The following is a 20,581-nucleotide window of genomic DNA, read 5'->3' as shown; positions in this document are numbered from 1 at the left end:
AAAAGCATAATCAAAAGCCTTCCAGCTACTTAAAAATCAAATGGGTCTAATTAGAAACAATCTATGACTATCATAAATTTTAGGCAGTAGGAATTCAGTTGCTTAAAAACTGATTGATACATAATGTGCAGCTGCCTTCAAGGTACTGTTCTCAATATGACAGATGCCACACTCATCCCACAGGTTCTCAGGTGGAAAGGGATTTAAACCAGAAGTAGAACTGCCTGAAACATTGGTAGGAGGCAAAATAAGTCCCTGCACTGAGTGGGTGTTCCAAGCTCATATCTCTTGTGGTCCTCAAGTATCTGTCTCCCGTTAGTCTTACTGGTGCATGCCTCGGCACAGGTACATAGAACAGGCACCCAGGTATCTGCAGGTATACACAGAAGGGAACAATGAAGGGAAGGTCAAGGACAGTCCCTGGTCAGTAGGGCTTGAAGTAGTCAAAGGGAGCAGTGTCAAGGTTGACAGTCCTGAATATTCCCAGGGAGAACCTGGGTGTTTGTTGCCTGGCCCCCTGCACCTGATGTCTGAGATGCTGAGCATTGGCCTCTCTCTCACGTCGGGCATGCTGGAGTCTGTGGAGCCCATTTTGCACTCCAGGCGGAGGACTCAGGTAAGCTGTCTGCCTGACTTACTGTCTGGAGTACCCCTTACCCCAAGGGCTTGGTCCTGCCCCACATTCCCTCTCTCATCCTACTTTCTCACCAATTCCCTGAATGCCTGCCTTGCCTGGCACCCCTTTCCTTTGCAGCTTGGAAGCTGCCTACAGTCCTATCTCTGAGGTTCAAGCTTCCGTAAAATTACTGACAAGGATTGGAGGAGACTGCTTGTTCTCAGTTCTGATTAGGAACTGACTCATGCCCATGGAGGCTGCTAACTCAGACACCATTTACTACTCCTTCTCCCCTCGCCCATTCCTGGTGTGGTCCTGCTTAGCTCCCAGCATGCTGTGCAGTTGGCATCCTGCTCTATGGTTACAGCCCCCTCTGGGAACTGATGCTGTCAAGGCTTCTTAAAGTTATCGAAGACATTGCTATGTATAGAAAAGGCTTGACTATTCCTTTGGACCCTGTATTTATATCTTAAAACTGTATTCTTCACTGCATGTTTTACTCACTACACCCTGGTGTGGATTATTGTTTTAAATGCCAGTAAAGTGGTGAAATGCCTACCCCTGTATCTCATAACACTATGAACCATTTTTTCCTTTCATATTAAAAAAAAGTCAATGCTGTGTATGCTAATCTATAACGATCTTGTGTGATGAAGAAAATGAGGGAGCTTCAAAATTCTGGATTTTAAGACTGAAAATTCTTAGTGTCCTCTCTGTCTTCACCTTTCTTACCTCTTCCTAAATTGGGCAGGTATGAGATTTTTACAGACCTGCCCAAAGAGACACCAAGACCAAGAGAGGTTCAGGTGAAACTTATTTTAGGTTAGAAACTAGCTGTAGTGTTTGGATTTAGGAATGTGATTAGATTTCTATATCTTAGTGGCCAGTCTAAATCTCAGCATGATGAATCACTGAGTTGTAGCCATCAGCCAGAAACAACCTTGGAATAATAGCCAAGTTAACTCATTTCATAATGTTATGTGAAACTGGAAAGGTTGGGTATTTTTTTTTCAAAAGAATGTGTAATTTAGGCCAAATGTTTATTTTAGAGTGGATTATTTAAGTGGGAAGCTTATTCATGTACTTATGTGCATATGATTTTTAAAAAATTTTCTTTCTTTATTCTTAGAATTAGTTCCTTTAAAAATATTTCCTCTTTGTGGCCACTAAAAAACCATGCAAAGCAAAATAAACTATAATTTACAGACTATTGAAAAATCTCTATTTTTCTTTTTTTTCATTAAAAGAGAACTCTGAACCCTCATAGTAACATTTAACAAAGATGCTAGGGAATAATTAGGGTTTTTTTTTTTTTTTTTTGCATCAATTCAATCTTCTTGCCTGTAGCACACCCACCATTTATCAGCCTTATTTTAACATCTGGCACTAAACTGAAGCAGGAGGGGAAATGACATTTTATCTCTTTGTATTTAAATTTCCACCTAATAGTAAAAGGTGATAGATTAGATTTAGTAAATACTTATTAGGCAGAAAGCCATGCTGAATGCAAAAAACAACTTAAACCGCATTAATTATACATCATGGGACCAGGGTACATGTGAACACTGAACCCATGTCAGTGGAAAGAGCCCACAGAGAATTCTTAAACATCTTTGAGATCCATGAAATTCTCTTTGGATGTTTGAGTTTTTATTCAATATTTATCCTCCTTAGTATGAATATGGTAAATCAAGTAATTGTAGTAATTATGAGTTTTTGTTTGTTTTTTAGAAATGCTAAAGTGTTTTATCAATACTTACAGTAGCACATCAGAAAGCATGCCAAAATAATACCAGACACCCTCTTTCTACACAGAGGATCCACAGCAACAAAATCAAATTGGTTAGGCCTGGAATGGTCAAACACACCTGAACAAATCTAGGCAGGTGAAGACACAGTAAGAGAAGGCACACCAAGTGATACGGTGTAATGCACAGACTCTGGGCAGAATGGAAGATTATTTTTCACAATCCACAGATATTCCTCCTAGACCTTAGAAGCCTGCCTTCCCCCCACCTCCCCAGTCAGCATGCTCCCCCATCAGCCATCACATTCAGGACGGGTTTGGGCCGCCCTGACATCCTCTCTAGGCAAAGGGAAGCCTGGCCTAACCAAATCTCATGTCCAATCAAGTCATTTTCCATAAACAACTTCTGCAAAGTATAACCCGCCCTTTCTTCACATTAAAGGCTGTGGGCAGTTTCCCTCAGCTTAAGCCTGTGTGCAGGTTAAGACTCTGTGCATATACACAAATAAAGACTAGCTTAAGTAGCAACTTTGAGTGCAAAGAAAATGCACTCTGGTTTCAACGAGTTTCTTGTCAAGTGTACTAAATGCAAGCAAACCTGGCAACACCATACCTTTCTTCCACTGAAACTTCTTTCATCTGCTGGTGTGGTTTGGTGCCTTCCATTTCCCTGATGCTCACAGCATAGATCTTGGTGGTGTAATCGATGGCCTTTTCTCTAGCAACGTCACTGTCATAGCCTCAAACAGAAAGACACAGGAAGGGAGCAGAGTTGGTTTGTGGTGGTGCAGGAGTGGGTGTGGAGGAAGGCGTGGCCGGCACAAGGCACTGGGCTCACCTCCATCCTCCTCTGCGTCAGTGTCCGACTCCTCGCTGTCCACCAGCTTGCTCTCCTGGGTCCCCACAAACTCCCTCGTCCAGATCATCAGGGCCGTGTCGGCACCGCCCACCGTGAGTAGCACAGAGTCGTTGTGCAGCCATCTCACGTTGGTGACGTGGGCACTGTGCCCCACGTACCTCTTGAATCTCGCGTGCTGGCCCTGCAAAGCCGGAAAGTGGCGATGACCCTGCTGGGAGTCTCATTATTCCCGTTTCCGGACTGTTTCATCCCTGTTACTCTCTAGAGTGGCTTCCACTGGATACAAAGGAAACGATTCATGTAAGTAGTAATTTCCCTATATTTTTCTAGAGTGTAAGCTCCACGGGGGCAGCGATTAGCTCTCTTTCTTCCCTAAAGCATTTCCTGCCTCGTAGGTCCTCAACAGATAGTCTGTGAGGGAATGAAGTAAATGTAAGCTACAGAACCTGTTTCTGGAAGGAGCCTAAGAAAGTATAAAAAGCTTGCTTCTGCTTCTCTCAAGTATCAAATGTGCATTCTCCATAGGTCTCTAGTGCAAACTCCTGATGGCGAGTCTGGTTGAAAGTTGAGATCAGAAGTGTCTCCCTAGTCATCCCCCACAGTGGGTTTTGTACCACAGCCCAGGCTGTGACAGAAGAGCAAGGGCCTTCTTATGATCCTGGGGCAGCAAGTTCAGCTTTAAAACGAACTCAACAGTTTCTGCCACAGACACTGGAAACAATTCCTAACACTAGAAACACTCAAGTCATTGATGTTAAAACAAAGTAAGCTCAAAGAAAAAGGAAAAAACAAAGAACATCAACCCCCCTCAAAATAAAGACATGAACTGAAAAGCCCAATTAATAAACAAGTTGACATGGCACCTTAAAAAACAAAGAACAAAAAACAAAACAAAGTAATGTCCTTTTTAAAGAAACATAACCAAATAAACGGAACCCAGTTTATCAGTCACTACTGAAAGCTCTTCAGAGTGGCACCCAGGTCACACCACCCCAGTGGGGAAGGATGAGGGTTGATCATCCTTCAGCTGCTCACCCCGGTGCAGTACTGACAAGCGGGGAGAAGCCCATGCTGGCACCAGAGACCAGCTTCCATTTTTGACACACGAGCCACAGCCTGGCAAAAACAGCTCCAGCAGGAGCCACTGAGAGAGGCAGAGTTTTTCCATCCTCTCAGTGACTCCCAGGGAATACCTTATGCAACGTGGGAAGCTGCATGCACTTTCTGAGGTCATGCGAGGGCCGCTGGTGTCTCAGATGAAAACTTTATTCAATCATTGACAAGAGGCTTCCAGATGGTTTTGGACGGGCATGCTGGGAAACCTGAAACCAGCCCAGAGGCATGGCAGGAGAGTGCGTGACTTTGAAACATTCTTGGTCAAGATCTCTGTGTATTTGGCTGACCTCTAGCTGACAGCAGAGTGGAAGTACCCACCCCTCGGCAGAGTACTAAGTCTAGAAAGATTAGGGAAGCAAGCAGGCAGGCAGCATTTCTAGGAAGCCCTCCAGAGCCACTATTTGCTAGAGAATAGGCAGAGCAAAGTAAGGATTTCCAAGGCAAACAACTGTGTGACCACGTGAGATCCAGAAGGCATGGAAACAAAGAGGATGGTCAGAGTGGCTACAGCCATGGGTCCTGCTGGTCTTCCTCCTGAAAGCAGGAACTGACCCATGTTATCAACTACAAATGTAAGCTGGTCTCTTGAGAAGAGGAGAAAGTGAAAAAGCTTGAGAAATGCCTCTCTATACTCCTACATCTAGACAGGATAGAAGAAACCAAAAAGAAAAATACGAAGGAAAAAATATTCTAAAGTGATCAGAGTTAGGTAGCAGGGCAAAAGAAAGTGCCACACAGGAGAAAGAGAAAGAGGAAAAAGTTCTAAGTCACTAAACCTGTTTAACAAAGCTGAGATTCTTTTAGCAGAGATGATTCAAGATTCTCAGAATAGGAAACAAGATCACTGCTCCACAGAACAATAATGGGAATTCACAGTTACTAGAAGGTTCCAGGAAGCTAGCTGCTCCCCCAGGAGCAGGGTGTTTGGTGGTTCCCTGAGGGCCTATGGACAGAGTCTCCTGGAGACCTGGCACAGCAGGTCAGATGAGCTGTCTTTCTGGGTCATCATGCCAAACTATGCATTTTTGTAACACCCATCATGACTCACTACCACAACCTTCCTCTTCCATTGGGTCATGAAAGAATAGAGAATCTAGAATATACTCCAGAGTGCTGGTTATTAACTGCTTTTAGGTGAGAAATTCCTGAGAATCTGATGAAAGCTATGTACCCTTTCCCCACATTCACAACATTTTACATATAGTTTCTCTGTCTGTAAAATTTTACGTACAAGGTTCTTCTTTGAAGAACCACTCTCTAGAGCTTTTGACATTCTGAGAAGGAAACTTAACAACTTGAGGGTGGATTTTTAAAATGTACGGGAATGTAAATTGATACAGCCACTATGGAGAACAGTATGGAGGTTCCTGAAAAAACTAAAAACAGAACTACCATATGACCCAGCAATCCCACTACTGGGCACGTACCCTGAGAAAACCATAATTCAAAAAGAGTCATGTACCACAATGTTCACTGAAGCTCTATTTACAATAGCCAGGACCTGGAAGCAACCTAAGTGTCCACTGATAGATGAATGGATAAAGAAGATGTGGCACATATATACAATGGAATATTACTCAGCCATAAAAGGAAACAAAATCGAGTTATTTGTAGTGAGGTGGATGGACCTAGAGTTTGTCATACAGAGTGAAGTAAGTCAGAAAGAGAGAAACAAATACCATATGCTAACACATATACATGGAATCTAAAAAAAAAAAAGAAAAAATGGTGCTCAAGAACCTAGGGGCAGGATAGGAATAAAGACGCAAATGTAGAGAATGGACTTGAGGACATGGGGAGTGGGAAGGGCGGGCTGGGACAAAGTGAGAGAGTGGCATGGACATATATACACTACTAAATGTAAAATAAATAGCTGGTGGGAAGCAGCCGCATAGCACAGGGAGATCAGCTCGGTGCTTTGTGACCACCTAGAGGGGTGGGATAGGGAGGGTGGGAGATGCAAGAGGGAGGAGATATGGGGATATATGTATATATATAGCTAATTCACTTTGTTATAAAGCAGAGACTAACACACCATTGTAAAGTAATTATACTCCAATAAAGATGTTAAAAAAATAAATAAAATAAAAAATGTAAATGACATGGTGGTATCTTAACCTCTCTGATAGAGTGAAGGGGAACAGCACTGGAAAGGAAGGGAGGCTATGGAAAGCAATCGGCTAGCTATACAGATGGAGTTAAAGGACACCATCAGGTTTTCTGGGATGTGGTTGAAGGTACTGGACAAATGGGTGGGCTCTGACAAAGGAGAGTCTATCTTATGGAGGCTGGAAACAATGTGATTATCAGGGGACTAATACCCACATTGAGATATTAAACTGTAAAACTGCACATATAAGGACTTACGTTTGTCATGGATTGAAAAATGCCTGGAAGAGAGATTTAGTAACTCATAGGAAAGGAGAACAAGGAAAAGGGTTAAGAAGAAGACATGACATTAGACTCTAACAAATGGACCTTGAATTTTGGACAAAGAGCTACATGATGATAATACAGTCTCATAGACTTGATGACATGGTATTCAGTGCTAGAACACTGCAATGGGATGCTGTCTTAGTCTGGTAGGGCTGCCATAAAAAAATCCACATGTTGGGTGGCTTAAACAACAGATATTTATTTCTCATGGTTCTGCAGGCTGGGAAGTTTAAGATCAAGGCGCCAGCCAATTTGGCTTCTGGTGTGGGCTCTCCTGCTGGCTTGTGGACCCCTTATATTGAGCACATAGAAAGTTCCTATCTAGCCTTTGCTCAGTGTGAGTGTGCATGGGGAGAGGGAGTGAGCTCATTGGTGTCTCTTCTTATAAGGACACTAATCCTATTGGATCAGGGCCCCACACTTATGACCTCATTTTACCTTAATTATTTCTGTAAATGCCCTCTCTACATATCCAGTCACATTGGATGTTAGGGCTTCAACATATGAACTTTGGCAGGGATGCAAACATTCAGTCCATAACAGAGGGTGAAGTGTGGCTAACACACACAGAGCATTGGAGGAGTGACTGTACGGCTAGAAATGTTCATCAGCCTGGGTCCATGAATTTGGGAGGGAAAGAGTGCCAGGAAAATCAGATGGACAAAAAGAAGGAGAGAAGTGATACTATCAAAGTGGTTTATATGGGTTAGTGATTTTCAAATGTTTTTAAATTATGAAACTTTTTCTTCAATCAAATCTTACACAGTAGAACTCAAGAATAAAAAGAGAAACAATCCAATGTAAAATAGTGGACAAAAGATTTGTACAAACACTTCACAAATGACCAATAAGCAAACGAAAAAGTGCTTAGCATGATTAGTCATCAGGGAAACGTAAGTTACAAACACAATAAGATCACACTATCTACTCCTCAGGACAGCTAAATTTTACAAGTCTGACAACACTGAATTATCAACTGTAAATCTCTTACATTTTTGGTGAAAACGTAAAATGATACAATCGTTTGGAAAAAGATCTGGCAGTTTCTTAAAAAGTTAAACACACATTTTCCCCAATAACCCAGAAATTCCACTCCTATATTATTTATTTAAAAGAAAGAAAATATATGTCCACAGAGATTTGTCCAAAAATGTTCATAGCAGCTTCATTATAACCAAACATGGGAAAAGCCTGCATCTACCAACAGCTGTGTGGATAAACAAACTTTGCTATATCCACACAATGGAATTCCACTCAGCTAAAAAAGGAAAGGATTATTGTTACACACAACGTGAAGAAATCTCAGAAACATCATCTGAGTGAAAAAAGCCAGAAACAAAATGGTTCCTAACTGATCATTCCATTTATATGAAGTTCTGAAACAGGGAAAACTAATCTATGGTAAAAAAAAATTGGAATAGTTTTTTTCATCTGAGGGTGGAGTGGGGGTGGGGATTGACCCAGAAGTTAGCATGAGGAAACCTCCTGGGCTGATGATAATATTCTATATCTTGAGAGGTGTTTGGATTATACAGGTGTATATGTTTGTCAAGGCTCATCAAAAGGAACCTTAAAATTGGTGCATCTCAACTATACATAAATTTTACTTAAAAATACTAAAAAAAATATTGAACCCTAGGTAATGATATGTAAGTTGAAACAGTTAGGGGTAAGTATCCTGATGTCAACAATTTACTATGAGTCACAGAATCTAAGTGGTGGGTTTCTGGGAGTTCACTGTATCATTCTTTCATCTTACCTGTATGCTTGAAAATTTTCATAACAAAATCTTGGAAAAAATCTTACACAGAAGCTCAATGTATAAAATACAAAAACACAGAGTAACTCTGGTTGGAGCAGGAGTGGGGCCCCAGAGCCCCTACCTTGTTTTCTGGGGTTGTCCCTGAGGAGCCTTCCTGGAACTCTGGGAGGTGGAAGAACACAGTCTGAAATTACTGCTATAGATAGACAGCCCTCCTGCTCAGGCTGGGGATATGGATGATGAACTCCCAAGACCAACACTAAATCTAGCTCAGGAGCAAGATGCAGTAGTACTGTGGGGATTTCAGGTATCTAAACACCTGCCCAAACCTTAGTCCACTAAAACCAAGGTATCACTAACTTCTTGACTTGTCCTGCTAGCAGTCTCAATTCAAAAAATGTAGAAATAGTGAGGAAAATTGCTACACAGAACTGAGTTCTTATCAAATAAGAAGGGCTGATAGGTGACAGTAAAGTGATGAGTCATTGGGAAAAGGCTACCAGATGGCTTTGGGATTAGGGATGGACAATGAAGGGAACACTGGACATAATCAGAAGTGTATATTAGAAGAGGCTACCCAAAATGACAATCTGATGAGATTCTAACAAATGAAGAAGGAAATAGGAAGGCATCTAAAGAAACCAAAGTGGCTGAAGAGGTAGCTGGAGCAAAAAGCCAGGGATGAACACAAAAGTCTTCTACAGACAACTTTAGTACCGTTTCAAGAAAGCAAAACTCAAAAACTAAGACAACTGAAAAAGATTTTAAAGATGTAAACCCATGCACATATGGTCACCTTATCTTTGATCAAGGAGGCAAGAATATACAATGGAGAAAAGATAGCCTCTTCAATAAGTGGTGCTGGGAAAACTGGACAGCTACATGTGAAAGAATGAAATTAGAACACTTCCTAACACCATACACAAAAATAAACTCAAAATGGATTAAACACATAAATGTAAGGCCAGACACTATAAAACTCTTAGAGGAAAACATAGACAGAACACTCTATGACATAAATCACAGCAAGATCCTTTTTGACCCACCTCCTAGAGAAATGGAAGTAAAAACAAAAATAAACAAATGGGACCTAATGAAACTTAAACACTTTTGCACAGCAAAGGAAACCATAAACAAGATGAAAAGACAACCCTCAGAATGGGAGAAAATATTTGCAAATGAAGCAACTAACAAAGGATTAATCTCCAAAATATATAAGCAGCTCATGCAGCTCAATATCAAAAAAACAATCAACCCAATCCAAAAATGGGCAGAAGATCTAAATAGACATTTCTCCAAAGAAGATATACAGATTGCCAACAAACACATGAAAGGATGCTCAACATCACTAATCATTAGAGAAATGCAAGTCACAACTACAATGAGGTACCACCTCACACCGGTCAGAATGGCCATCATCAAAAAATCTATGAACAATAAATGCTGGAGAGGGTGTGGAGAAAGGGAACCCTCTTGCACTGTTGGTGGGAATGTAAATTGATACAGCCACTATGGAGAACAGTATGGAGGTTCCTTAAAAAACTAAAAACAGAACTACCATATGACCCAGCAATCCAACTACTGGGCATATACCCTGAGAAAACCATAATGCAAAAAGAGACATGTACCACAATGTTCACTGCAGCACTATTTACAATACCCAGGACATGGAAGCAACCTAACTGTCCATCGACAGGTGAATGGATAAAGAAGATGTGGCATATATATATAATGGACTATTACTCAGCCATAAAAAGAAACAAAATTGAGTTATTTGTAGTGAGGTGGATGGACCTAGAGTCTATCACACAGAGTGAAGTAGGTCAGAAAGAGAAAAACAAATACCGTACACTAACACATATATATGGAATCTAAAAAAAAAAAGAAAAAAAATGGTTCTGATGAATTTAGGGGCAGGACAGGAATAAAGACACAGACGTAGAGAATGGACTTGAGGACATGGGGAGGGGGAAGGGTAAGCTGGGACGAAGTGAGAGAGTAGCTTTGACATATATACACTACCAAATGTAAAACAGATAGGTAGTGGGAAGCAGCTGCATAGCACAGGGAGATCAGCTTGGTGCTTTGTGACCACCTAGAGGGGTGGGATAGGGAGGGTGGTGGGGGGAGACGCAAGAGGGAGGGGATATGGGGATATATGTATATGTATAGCTGATTCACTTTGTTATACAGCAGAAACTAACACAACATTGTAAAGCAATTATATTCCAATAAAGATGTTAAAAATTTTTTTAAAAATATAAAGCGAACTATTGGAAATACAAAAAAAAAAGGATGTATTTAGGGCTAGAAGAAAAAGAAAGAAAAGTTAGGAACACTTCTTACATCAGATGGTTTAATATGAACAGGAAGCAGATTTAATGATGTCCTCTATTAAAGGGAACGCTCTTCAAACCAGTAAGGGCCAAAGAGAGCTCCTGTCCTTGAGTACAGACACGTTTAAATGTGACCATAGAAGTAAGGTCAGTAATAGCTGAGAGTTTAGAAACCAGGAGAGGTGGCATCCAAAAAAATAGGTTCCTGTATCCAAAAGGGAAAACAAGTAGACTCTGGCAAATACTGATTCATGAGTTGATGCAATCCCTCGAAAATTCTAGGGTGAATTATTACACACAAGGTTGATAAGCACTTGGAAAAGGAAGTAATGATGACTAGGCAACAACAAGGGTTCACTGTGAACTAACTGCTTATCTTTTATTGGTTGGTTTATTAGGAGAGATTAGGGATACCAGCAACACAATCTGGCTTTCAGCAAGACATCTGCTAAGTTTTAATGATGTCTTGTTGGATTAGAGACAAATGTGATCTCCATGAGGACATGGTCAGACAGATTTAAATGTCTGTTACTGATACGTGTACATTAATGAATTAGAATGCCAAAATGAATGGGGGCTCTGGGTGGTGGTGGTGTCTAGTTGTTCTGTCTTTTTCTTTCCATGATTTGGAACTCACACTTGTGAACTCAGAGGATGCTGGAAGGGCAAGTAAATACTTTGAAAAGGTATTTCAAAGATGTTGACAGGTTGTTGGAACTAGGGAAAATAAATAAGATATATCTTATTTGGTACAAATACAAAGTTCTGTACTTACTCAGATTTTAGGAAATCAATTGGATAAGTCCAAGATAGGGGATAACCCTAACATTTGGGGGAATAACATCTACGATTCAGGTGTGTGGTATGGCAGCCAAAAGGGTTGATGCCATCTTAAGTTTGTTTTAATGCAAAAATAAAATCAAAACAAGAAGATGAGTCCTACTGTACCCTGAGCTGGTCAGATTGCATCTGAATCACCGAATTTGGTTTTATTTTTATTTTATATTAGAGTATAGTTGATTAACAATGTTGTGCTACTTTCAGGTGTACAGCCACTATGGAGAACAGTATGGAGGTTCCTTAAGAGACTAAAAATAGAGCTACCATATGATCCAGCAATCCTACTCCTGGGCATATATCCAGAGAAAAACATGGTTTGAAAAGATACATGCACCCCAGTGTTCACTGCAGTGCTATTTACAATAGCCAAGACATGGAAGCCACCTAAATGTCCACTGACAGATGAATGGGTAAAGAAGATGTGGTACATGTATACAATGGAATATTATTCAGCCATTAAGAAGAATGAAATACTGCCATTTGCAGCAACCTGGATGGACCTGAATTTGGTTTTAGATGAGACAGTTTAAAATGGAATTGAAATGGGTAAGGGAGATGAAGAGTCACAAACTTCCAGTTACAAAATAAATGAGTCAGGGGGATGAAACATACAGAGTGGGGAATATAGTCAATAATAATGTAATATCTGAACACAGTGTTTTAGGTCAATTATACTTCAAAACAAACAAACAAATAAACAAACTCATGGAAAAAGAGATCACATTTGTAGTTACCAGAGGTGAGTGGTGTGTGTGTGGGGATTGGATGAAGGCAGTCAATAGGTACAAACTTCCAGTTATAAGATAAATAAGTACTAGGGATATAATGCTATAACATGATGACTATAGCTAACTCTGCATATGATATAATGAAAGTTGTTAAGAAAGTAAATCCTAAGAGTTCGCATCACAAGGAAAAAATTTTTTTTCTTTTTCTGTTGTTTTGTATCTGTATTAGATGATAGATGTTCACTAAACTTATCGTGATAATCATTTCATGAGATGTATATGACAAATCATTATGCTGTACACCTTAAACTTACACAGTGTTACATGTCAGTTATATCTCAATAAAACTGAAAGAAGAAGAAACAAAAAAAATTTGTTAATGGACTTGATAAAATGGATTATGCTTAGAGGGAGGAGGGAGCTAGACACCATGTCACTCGGGAAGTGGCTGAAGGAATTGGAGATGTTTAGGCTGGAGAAAAGGCTGTCAGAAGACTGGACTCATTCAACAATGATTCAGAAGGCAGAACTTTGGCTAAAGGAAAAAAATCAACTCAATACAGAGCAAAGCATTTTAACAATGGAGCAATTTACAAATGAATTGGGCTGCTTTGTGTGGTAGTAAGTTCTTCATCCCTAGAAGTATGCTAGTAAAGACACCAGTCCAAGATGTAGAGAAAAATCTTACTTTGCAGTTTGTGAGATGCTGGATTTGATGTCCACTGACGGCCTTTCAAGGAGGAATTCTACTCCACAAGACTCTGACTCAAACCAGTAAACATAATGTCACAAAGCTTTCTATACAGCGTAAATAACCATGATATTGTAGATTACACTACTGATTGCTTATTCCTTCAATATTTAAAAATCCACTTAGATACAATAGATAGATTTGGGGGTATTAATGAGACTGAGCAAGTATATATAATAAACATGCAATATTACCTTGACAGGATATGAAAAAAGCTTAACAAAACCAAAATCATCTCCTGTGGCTAAGAGGGAATGGTCTTTGGTGAGACTGGCAGCATTCACATCAGTCACATCACTGTGCACTGGCCAGATGCCCTCACAGGTGGGCCCCAGCACACAGGTCCAAGCGTCCCACTCTATCTTCTCAATCTTGAAAAGAAGGAAGGAAAATTAATATATTTTCATAAAACCTAGAGATCTTTTTGTTTTATTTAAAGGAAACAAATGGAGGCTGAATAGTTCTAAATTATGACTTTGCCAACACCAGGCATTTGTTGTATGCTGCGGTGCCTAAGTTCTCAGCTGCATTGTTAAAGTGGTCTATGCATTGTCTCAATAACACTGTAGTCAAACCTCCACAGATGGTCCCCTAGATAAAGTGAACATGTTGGAATTATGGACACCTGACAATACCAAAGGTTTTTAGCTCTCACCTAGACATTTATCATTGTATATGCCATCAGCTAGATCAGGGTTTCTCAGCATCAGCCCTACTGACATTTTAGGAGGGGAAATTCTTTATTGCCAGGGGCTGTCCTTTTTAGCAGCATCCCTGTCCTCTACCTACTGGATGCCAGTAGCACCACCTCCCCAGGTTGTCCCAGACACTGTCAAATAGCCCTGGGAGAGGGGGCAAATTGATCCCAATTGAGAACCACTGAGCTGGACTGATCGATGGGGCTGATCATTTAGCAAATTATTTTTAAAAGTCACAGGACATAACTTTTTAAAGGGCTGCTTCCTTGGAGGAAAGAGTAATAAGATTCTGCAGTAATAAGATTCTTAATATTCTTTATGCTCTAGAGAGACCATCTTTAAAACTGGAGGAGCTGTTCATATTGTATTGCCACAAATGTACATTTTATCCTTTAACACTTGTCTGAAATTCTCAAACAGAGGATTTGCAATTCATGTAGGTTAAATTCTGATAAAATTCAGGATTTTCTTTCCTTTTTTAAAAAAGAAAACAGTAACAATAACACTTTGTTATTAGACTTTCCTGGGGGATTTGATCTCATTTACTTTCATTCAAGATCTGCTAGTATACCTTAACGTTACAGTTTCTTTACATAAGCACTTTAAAGCACTGTTTAAAAGGGTGTAAAAAATCATTAGAGAATTGTAGCTAAAATTAAAGGCCAGATTGCTCTCTTTGAATCTGGAAACTGCTTTCTGGTGCACGTTGTTAACACACCTCGCCTCCATTTCTGTTGTTTTCTGCTTGGTACCACTGCCTAGAAGGGAAATGACAAGATAAAGATGCAGCCAGGATTTTAGTCACAACGTGGGGAGGTGCTATACATATTTGGTCACTCAAATTTCTCCTCATTTAATATTCTGTGTTTCTTCTGGACACATGCAGAATTGGAACCAAAAAGCTGTGGTTCACCCAGTGACGTGGGGTGCCTGAGGCAAGGTCACAGACTTAGGTGATGTGAAGTGGTTCCCCAACAATTACCTCAGTTTTCTGAGGTGCAAGTGGAGTCTCCCCAACTCCTTATGACATCTTCAACTGACCATCACAGGAAAAGAAGCAGGGAACCTCCCCTCTAGTTCTAGAAACGGGCTTTCTGGCCACTGACTCCCTTACAGATACGAGATTCCATTTCTGACACCTTCCTTGTCCATCCCCAATGCCACCTCCCTGAGTGGCACCTTTCCTGGCCTCATTATATAGGGAGGAATGGGCAGTGAGCTGGTATTTGATCACCCTACAGTCACCCCGACAGAACACCCTTGGCCAGATCTGGACACTGTGCTCTCCAGGGGAAGCATGTCTAACTTGCGGGAAGCTATAGAAATCGCATTTAAAATGGAGCATTAGGGGCTTCCCTGGAGGTGCAGTGGTTGAGAGTCCGCCTGCCGATGCAGGGGACGTGGGTTCGTGCCCCGGTCCGGGAAGATCCCACATGCCGTGGAGCGGCTGGGCCCGTGGGCCATGGCCGCTGAGCCTGCGCGTCCGGAGCCTGTGCTCCGCAGCGGTGGGGGGGCCACAACAGTGAGAGGCCTGCGTACCACACACACAAAAAAATGGAGCATTAGGAGTGATCCCTATAACTATACTCAATATCCTATGATAAACCATAATGGAAAAGAATATGAAAAAATGTATATATATGTATAACTGAGTCACTTTGCTGTACAGCAGAAATGAACACAACATTGGGAATCAATTATACTTCAATAAAATAAATTAAAAAAAAAAAGAATGATCCCTGTAACTGACAAAACCCAAAAGGGGTAAATAAACTTGTTAAAAACCCTGGACTGTAGATGGCAGAAGAGTCCTCCAGGGGTGTCTTCCACAGCACCTTGCCCCAGGCAGGTATGTCATTATCATCATCATTTTGCAGAGGAGGTGACTGGAGCCCACAGAGAGGTTAGTCACTTAAATCCCAGCCTGCTTGGCAAGGAGAGGGAAAGTCAAGCTCCAGAGACTCGGGCTGCTAGTATAGAGCCGGCTTATCTGCACCATGCTGCATCAGATGAATATAAATGGACATTTTAATATTTGTCATAGTTAACAATTTGCTGGGTAAGCTTTGTGTTAGTTTCACCATGACTGTTCCTTTAAAAAAAAATCTTCTTCGAAAAGGAGATTTTCAAAACCCTTCATACTTAATTGAAGAGCCTGACACTATTGGTAAGTAAAATGACGAGCTACCTCTTTGGAGCTCTTAGTAGTGCCAATACCAGGGTGGCCAGGCTGAGGCGACCTTAACTGGAGGGACTCCCCAACCAACAGCACCAGAGATCAGCCTCTGGAACAAAAACTATACACTGCAGAGGGACAAATGAACTCTTCAGAGCCAGAGCCTGGCACTTCAGGAAGACTTAACATAAATTTCCCTTTGGTAGGTTTTTTTTTTTAACATAATAATTGCTCATATGTCCCAAGTTGGCCTCATCCTCTCTTCACCATTTGGTCCGATTGCATCTTATTTTATCAGTAGTATACTTATTTGGGGCACTAGAACAGGTGAAGTGATGTAAAATGATGCTGCATTGTCTAGGCTGGGGAGTCACACACAGACCCCTCTAGGCTAGGATCACAGCTCCAAGGTCCTCTTACTTTATTGGAGCCTTAATTTCCCTGTCTGTAAAATGAGACTGATAAGTAATCAGGAGAGGCTGCTGTGAGGATTGGATTATAGGTATATGAAGTGCCCGGCACATTCCACAGATGTTCAGTGAAGGAATGACATAACTTAAAATATCCCTTACTCAAGGCTATTAAAGTTTCCCCATATAAATAAGTTAAAATGAAGACTGATCAAAGATCAATAAACTGGAGTTGGAGAGTGAGATCAATCGATCCATTAACAGTTTCCATTAATACAATGCCATCACCCATAACAACTTGGGTTTCTTATGTACTGCACATATATTTCCTTTAGAAACAATGAAAATATTATGAATGGACATGAGTCCAGATGTCTCTGGGAGTACATCAGAATACCAGGATTGTTTATATTACCGGCTAACTGAAGCTAGAGAGAGGAAGACGCCTGTCCCTCAGTGGCGTACCCTTGACCCTTTTTCCTCTAAGGAAGCAATATTTCCTTTTCTTTCATCGAAGGTTACATAGCGAAAAAATGAGTCAGATTGTCTCCTGGGACTAAAAGGATGTCCTTAGTGCTAATCAGGCAATGACTTTTTGGCCATCAGGGTTCACTACATGGAAGCACTGTGCAGACTGAAAGACAAAAGCAGCGAGCCTTTAGGAAGAGCTTTTAGGAAGGCGTTAGTTCATGGATTCAAAAATTTTATCTAGGCTTTGACTTCAGCAATTAAAAAATGGTGTATGTGGCTAAGAGCACGAGGAAAATATGGAAAAAGGAAACAGTTTGCTACATTAGGATGGTCAGGTTGTGGAATGTTTTGTTTTGAAAAATAATTTCTCTTGTTGTAGAAGGTATTTTTACTATTACAAAGAGTAACCATTGAGAAAGCACATTTCAAAACTTTACGTTCATAAAAAGCTTTACATAAAATGACAGGACATGTAGAGTGGGAAAAGTAATATGTAGCATCCAAATTGTTAGCTCAGTCATTGTCTTCTGGCAGAGAAAAATTAAGCAGAATGCCAACTGTGCATTGCTACGTTTGTGGTACAGTAAATCCATATGTCCTCAGAAAGTAGGAAACCAGGCTAAGCAGTCAGATTTAAGAAATGGTCAAGCTTAAAGATACACAAACTATAACTCATATTAGTGAATAATAATTGATAGGTTTTGTTAAAATGCATATACTAAATTTTCATGAAATACTTTTTAAAAAGCTTTGTGTCTGACTGTTACCTCTGAAGGTCTTATTATGTGCCGTTTGCCTCTTGGAGCTTCAAAAAAGAGTTGTTCTTTGGCACCTGAATTAACTTGCAGTAATTTCCCTGTTATGATAGAATAAAGTAGGAAGACAATTAAACTCTGCATTTATCTTTTTGTTATAAAGTGATGAACATGATTGCAACTATTTTGATTCATTTTAATCAAAGTCTCATAAACTAAGTAAATATATGTTGAATGATCCAGAAGTGCATGCAAAGACAATTACATGGCAAGGTACAAACTCCAAAGCTGTGATTTTAAAAAATACGAACCTCATAAAATCTGACCTTGAACATCCTTCAAAACTAGAAGAATCAAGCTTGCTGTGTTTTACTCTGTTGCATTGAAAGCTATTTTTCCAAAGCCTGACAAAAAAATTTTTTTTGCTCTTTTCCCCTGTTGCCTCCTAGCACAGAAATGTAGTAAAAGCAAACTGCTTTGGCAAGAATTATGGCACTGGAAGCAAGAACCTCGTAAGCATTTGTGCTTACTAGGATATAAATTCTAAATTTGCCCTTTAACATTTAGAAACAGGAAGACAAGGACACATAAAACAAACTGTAAATGCTCATTCCATTCCCCCCTTCCTTTTTTACTTGAAAATCTATAAAGAAATCCAAGACTTTTCCCGAAACAAAATGTTGAGCAAAAATAGTCTTTCGGTCTGATGTAAATTTTTAATCTTGGATCCATTTTGATTAATATTGAAAAAGATTAGATTTCTTAATTCTCCTCCTATCATATCAATGATCCTTTATGGCTTGAAAATTTAAATGACTCAAAAGATCTACTTTCTAGTATTTTTTCAGCATATTTTAAACGATGGAAAATCTCAAACATATATGGAAGTAATAGTATAAAGAAGCCCTATGGGGCCAATGTCCAGCCTCGAAGGTTATTAGCACATGGCTGGTCCTGGTTATTAGCACATGGCTGGCCCTGCTGCAGGAACCTCCTCATTCCCTCACCCCAGATTACTTTGAAGCAAACGTCAGATATCCTAACATTTCATCTGCAAATAATTCAGTGTACATATGCACACTAACATTTTCTACTCTCTCTCTTTCTTCCATAACTATTTATATCTAGTAGCCTTGAAATGTCCTTCGTGGAAAAAATAATAGCAAAATAAGAACTCCGTGTTACATCATGTTCTTTAAACTTTAAGTGGGTACCGCCTAGGTCTGAAATCTAGTTTGGCTAAACTTCAGGAGTTGCAGGTCTGTTTCTAAGTGACTAATTAAAAACAAGGTTCTCCTAAATGAAACCTGGATCATTTCCAGTTTGCTGAGTTATAAAATAGTGATTAGGGGGTTTGCCTTGGCTGTGAGGAGCAAGTAAATTTGAGAACATTTTCTCTGAAATGGGCCCGTCTTCCTGACTTTATGGCTCAACGTATGCAAATCAGAAAAGAAAAAAGGGAGTTAAATCAGCTTTGGCTATTTAGCATTATATGCAAATGAGTAATCAATATTTTTCCAATGAACTAGATATATCTACAAAGTATACTTTTAGAATTCTCAAGAGTGACTGCAAATAACAAAGGATGTGGGAAAAGGATTAAAAGATTCAATGAAAACATTCTTTGAATATAGATAATTTTAGATATTTTTGGCCATGAGATCGATACTAAGAGAACTCAAAGGATTGTAGCTCTAGGATAATCCTAACAACTCACTTTACACCATAGTTTCAAAGATCATACTTTACTTTAAAAACAAACCAAAAACTATAAAAATAGCTCAGTGAAGTATTTTCTTACTGCAGGAATGTTTACAAAACCACTTCTGCAAGCACCAGAAATGCTTTGCAGCTCCACAGACACCTGTGGGTACCTACCAAGCCCACGCCCTTCCCTGAGAACTGCCCTCCACTGTGTGCTGGGCCTCTGCTGTCTTGTCTGCACTCTGGAGGTGGACATTGACCCAGGAGCGACCAGGCTGGAGACTGGGCTAGGCAGTCAAATTCTCTCTCCTGGGAAATTGGAATCTTAGGCTGAATCAGTGGGTGCATTGCTGGGAGGAGATGTAGCCTTTGGGACTGGGGGTGGCATTTGGGGGCAACAGAAAGTGGGTCTTGTGCAAATGAATTAGGGAAAGCCAGCCTGTGCAGAGAGAGGGGCCACAAGCAGGCACCAGACCCAGGAGAGCAGTGGACACTGAGACAGGATGCCTCAGAGCAGGAGAGGAGGGGAGGGGAACTCCCTGGCTGGGTTCTAGGCATTTTCTGATTCATTTCTAAAGTCAGTTTCTTGGGAGATGTTGCTTCCTGCTCTTGGATTCTATGAAATATCCCTATCTTTCCAATAAAGTCATTCTTTATTCTTGTTTTTAAATTTAAGCTGGCTTGAGTGGGTTTCTGAAATCAAGGATATGAAGAAATTTTTTAAAAATCAATTATTCTTGTGTTAGGAAGGTAGAACTATGGGTGTGTTTTCCCCCCAAATTTTCTTTACTACTGTTATTAAACTGTATTTTTTTTTTTTGAAGCACAGAGGAACTATTTAGGTCACCACTCCTTTTTTTCCACTGCCTGCTGCTCTGTAATATATAACCACGGAAATATTCTGAGGACAGGAGCAGAAGCAAAGAGCAAAAAGGATAATTTGTCCCTGAATAACAGTAATCCTATTCTTTTAGAATCCTCACATTTTTATTAACTAGAAATGTCCATTCACACAGAATAAGAGAATTGCAAGAGATAGCTGTCCCCATCACTAAGCAGGTCCCGTAAATCACACATATTGCAGGTGCCTAGAGCTTTATAATCCAGAGTGATTCATACATGTCACCCCAGTTGCTATATAATTTACAAGTTAGAACAATTCCAAAATTGGTACTA

The 20,581-nt window shown here is 40.2% G+C and overlaps 1 protein-coding gene across 1 annotated transcript in view; it reads right to left on the bottom strand.

Annotated features, from left to right (window-relative positions):
• The window catches only part of EML6 (EMAP like 6), a 341,870-nt gene that overhangs the window by 46,065 nt on the left and 275,224 nt on the right, over positions 1-20,581 (bottom strand). The window contains exons 24-27 of the mRNA XM_060116946.1: positions 17,714-17,802; positions 13,386-13,562; positions 3,202-3,403; positions 2,977-3,103 (exon numbers count right to left, since the gene is read on the bottom strand). Of these exons, the coding sequence (XP_059972929.1) occupies positions 2,977-3,103; positions 3,202-3,403; positions 13,386-13,562; positions 17,714-17,802 (595 nt within the window). The remainder of the gene's footprint in view (positions 1-2,976; positions 3,104-3,201; positions 3,404-13,385; positions 13,563-17,713; positions 17,803-20,581) is intronic.

This window comes from Mesoplodon densirostris, chromosome 14 (assembly GCF_025265405.1).
Source record: "Mesoplodon densirostris isolate mMesDen1 chromosome 14, mMesDen1 primary haplotype, whole genome shotgun sequence".
In the NCBI taxonomy this organism is placed as follows: Eukaryota; Metazoa; Chordata; class Mammalia; order Artiodactyla; family Ziphiidae; genus Mesoplodon; species Mesoplodon densirostris.
The sequence above is the reverse complement of the archived record's forward strand: the minus strand, read 5'-3'. Positions and strand labels throughout refer to the sequence as shown.